The sequence below is a fragment of the Eimeria mitis genome, genomic scaffold (assembly GCF_000499745.2).
Source record: "Eimeria mitis Houghton genomic scaffold, Emh_scaff5108, whole genome shotgun sequence".
NCBI lineage: Eukaryota > Apicomplexa > Conoidasida > Eucoccidiorida > Eimeriidae > Eimeria > Eimeria mitis.
The window spans coordinates 1-3,478 of NW_013573404.1; the positions used below are offsets into that span (position 1 = coordinate 1).

The 3,478-nt window shown below is 55.8% G+C and overlaps 1 protein-coding gene across 1 annotated transcript; it reads right to left on the reverse strand.

The window, feature by feature from the left end:
- Window positions 1–216: 216 nt before the first annotated feature.
- Window positions 217–3,109, reverse strand: EMH_0079900 (FAD-depdendent monooxygenase, putative; the record flags this gene model as incomplete). The annotated part of the gene is made up of 4 exons (XM_013500190.1): window positions 217–321; window positions 681–842; window positions 1,208–2,770; window positions 2,975–3,109. 4 exons carry the CDS (start codon window positions 3,107–3,109, stop codon window positions 217–219), a joined length of 1,965 nt encoding a protein of 654 aa, XP_013355644.1.
- Window positions 3,110–3,478: the final 369 nt, after the last annotated feature.

Consider the following 3,478-nt stretch of genomic DNA (forward strand, 5'->3'; position numbering starts at 1 on the left):
TTATATATACATATATATATATATATATATATGTATACGTATGTATGTATGTGTATACATGTATTTATGTGGTGTTTTCCTTCAGCCGAGCTTATCTGTTTGGTGTCTGTGTGTGGGTGCTCTACGGGGGGTGTATTCGCTGTTTCTAATTTCTGTCCCCATGTGCTGCTGCTGCTGCTGTTGCTGCTGCTGCTGCTGCTGCTGCTGCTGCTGCTGCTAACCTGCTGCTTCTCTCGCCTCATCCGCGTAGGAGTCCAGCAGCTGGGGGGAGGCCCCCTGCTGCAGCACGCGGGCCAGCTTCCACCCCAAGTTGTATGCGTTCTGTAGCAGCAGCAGCAAGATACACGCAGCAGCAGCAGCAGCAGCAGCAGAAATAGCAGCAGCAGCAGCAGCAAAAGACAAGGAAAGGCTAGTGAGCAGCAGCAGCAGCAACAAGCCCAAGACGCTACAGCAACACAGAAGGTAAGAGAACACAAAAGGCGCCAGGGAAGTGTAATCAATACTAAAGAGATACAAAAAAAGAAACAAAAAAAGAAACAAACAAAAAAACAGAAAAAGAGAAAGAAAAAGAGACAGAACAAGAGACAGAAAAAGAGACAGAAAAGGAGACAGAAAAAGAAACAGAAAAAGAAACAGAAAAAGAAAGAGAAAAAGAAATAAAAAAAGAAGTAGCTGCTGACCTGCATGCCTAGGTTCATTCCCTGGCCTAGTATGGAGGGGTGTACGTGAGCTGCGTCCCCCACCAGCAGCAGCCGGCGGCGGCGGAAAGCAGCAGCAACCCGCACCGCTGTCTTATACACTGCAGCCCAGTACACTTCCGTCACGCGACACCCCACAAATATCTACACACACACGCATGCAACAGCAGCAGCAACAGCAGCAGCAGCAGCAGCAGCAGCAACAGCAGCAGCAGCAGGAGCAATAATGTTATAGTAGCAACTCCGCTCTTGTTTACCACGTACACAACACCACACACGCGCAAAGAACCCGCTGCTGCTGCTGCTGCTGCTGCTGCATCAGTAGAGACAGCAACAGCAGCAGCAGCTGCAGCAGCAACAGCAGTGGATACAGACGAAGGCATTGCGCCATTGCTGCTGATGGTAAGGGAGTATAGTATAGAGAGGGGCTGAGGGTTTCAGGTTTAGGGTTTAAGCATCAGACAACTGCTGCTGCTGCTGTTGCTGCTGCTGCTGCTGTTGCTGCGTACCCGTTCAACCTGCTGCAGCAGCTCTGCTTGTGTCTCCGCCTGTGTCTCCTGTCTCCTTGCGGAGCTGCCGGGCCTCTCGCCGTCTTCTGCTGCAGCAGCAGCAGCAGCAGCATCGCTGTACTCCATTGGGCTTCTTGCTGCTGCAGCAGCAGCAACAGCAGAAGGAAGCCTCTCCGTAACGATCCTCCATCGAAATGCTGCTGCGTCTGCGTTTCTCGTGCTGCGGCGGAGCAGCAGCTGCTGCTGCCGCAAGCTGCTGCTGCTGCTGCTGCTGCTGTTGCTGCTGTTCCTGCGGCTTGCTGCTTCTGCTGCCAAAGCTACATCTGCTGCAGAAGCACTGCTCAGCATCGGGATGCATGCAGCAAAGCCCTTGGGGGTGAGGTGTATCTCCACTGCGTCTCCTGCTGCTGTCTGTCTGCCTGACGCCATCAGCCGCGCTCTCTCTGTCTCTCCTGGTTCGAGTGCAGCAGCAGCAGCTGCATGCAGCCGCCGCCCCAGGCCATGCATCAGCCCCTCCCCCCACATCTCTCCTGCTGCGCTGCTGAGGCCCCCACAACCCAGCAGCTGGCAGCTGGTTTCTTCTTGCTGCTGTTGCTGCTGCTGCTGCTGCTGCTGTTGCTGTTGGTACTGCCATGAAGGCAGCTGCAGCAGCCTATCGTCTAGCTGCTGCTCCCCCCGCTGCTGCTGGTTCTGTTCCTGCTGCTGAGCCAGAGAGAAGAAGCGATGTGCTGCAGCAGCACCAGCAAAGAAGCCGGAGACAGCAGGTGGCTTGCGGTTTGTTTGAGGGTGTGGTGTTTGTGGTGGTGTGTTGCTGCTGCTGAGGTGAGGAGAAGCAGCAAGAACAGGAGACTGAGCTGGAGATACAGTGCAGCTGCTGCTAGCAGCAGCAGACAAAGAAGGAGACAGCTGCAGGTCAGCAACTATAAAAGAACGGCTGTCTCCTTTCTCCTCGAAGGCAATACCCCCCGCCTTTCTTACCACAGAGCCAGCCCCATCACACCCCACAACATACCGGCACCATATAACACCAAACCGTACAGGGGGACCATCTGCTGCTGCTGCTGCTGCTCCTGCTCCTGCTGCTGCTGCTGCACCTGGGTAAGAACAGCAGCAACTGCAGGCAGCAGCAGAGCGAGAGCTAGACGGCACGTAGCGGCCGAAGTGTACACACACAGGATACCCCAGCACGCTGTCTGTCCCCTCTTGCACTTGTGGCTGTGCATCAGCAGCAAAGGGGGGGAAGAAAGCTTCTCGGCTCTCCTGTTTCTGCTGCTGCTGCTGCTGCTGTTGCTGCTGTTGCTGCTGTTGCTGCTGCTCCTGCTGCGTGTCTGCTGTCTCCTCCTCGTCCTCGGCGAGCTCGTGGGGAGACCTGAAAGAGCTGCTGCTGTCGGAGTCGTCTTGTGAATCGAAATCTCTTCCATAGAACTCTTGCTCCTGCTGCTGCTGCTGCTGCTGCTGCTGCTGTTGCTGCTGCTGCTGCTGCTGCTGCTGCCGCAGGGGAAAGGAGCTCGGGTCGTCTGCTTCAAACCCCTGTACCTGCCACACGGCCACGGGCCGGTGCACCTGAGAAGCAGCAGAAAAGGAGACAGCTCAGGGGGAGACACAAATGCAAACGCTGCAGCACCAGCTGCTAGCTGACAGCAGCAGCAGCAGCAGCAGCAGCAGCAACAGCTGTAACAGCAGCAGAGCCACTGCAGCTACAGCCAAAGAGCAGCAGCAGCAGGAACAGCAGCAGCAGCAAGAGTTAAATAGAATGCTTCGCTTGACCTTCTGCAACCGAATGAGCAGCAGCAACAGCAGCAACAACAGCAGCAGCAGCAGCAACAGCAGCAGCAACAGCCGCAGCAACAGCAGCAGCAGCAGCAGCAGCATACAATATGTCCGAGTTGATTGAGTCTGCATTCTAGGATTTGGCATGTGGTGGCCTGGGGGAGGATGAGGGAGAAGGGGAAGGGTGTGGAGCTGCTGCATGCAGCATGCTGCTCAGTGTTATCTGCTGCTGCTGCTATGCTGCTGGCGAGAGACAGCAGCGCCTTGAGCGGCTGCAGCCGCCGCGGTGCTGCTGCTGTCTCCGTGTCCCTGAAGGGGACAGAGAGGCTCTTGCGGCCGCTCAGCCACAACTCAAACGACTGGCACGGCAGCCCCAATGTCAAGAAACTGCATGCAACCCCCAGGTCCTATGCAACACACGCAACACACAATTTCACACCGTAGCTAGCTAGCTAGCTAGCTGGGCCACGAGAAAGAACGATCCCCCAGACAGACAGCGGA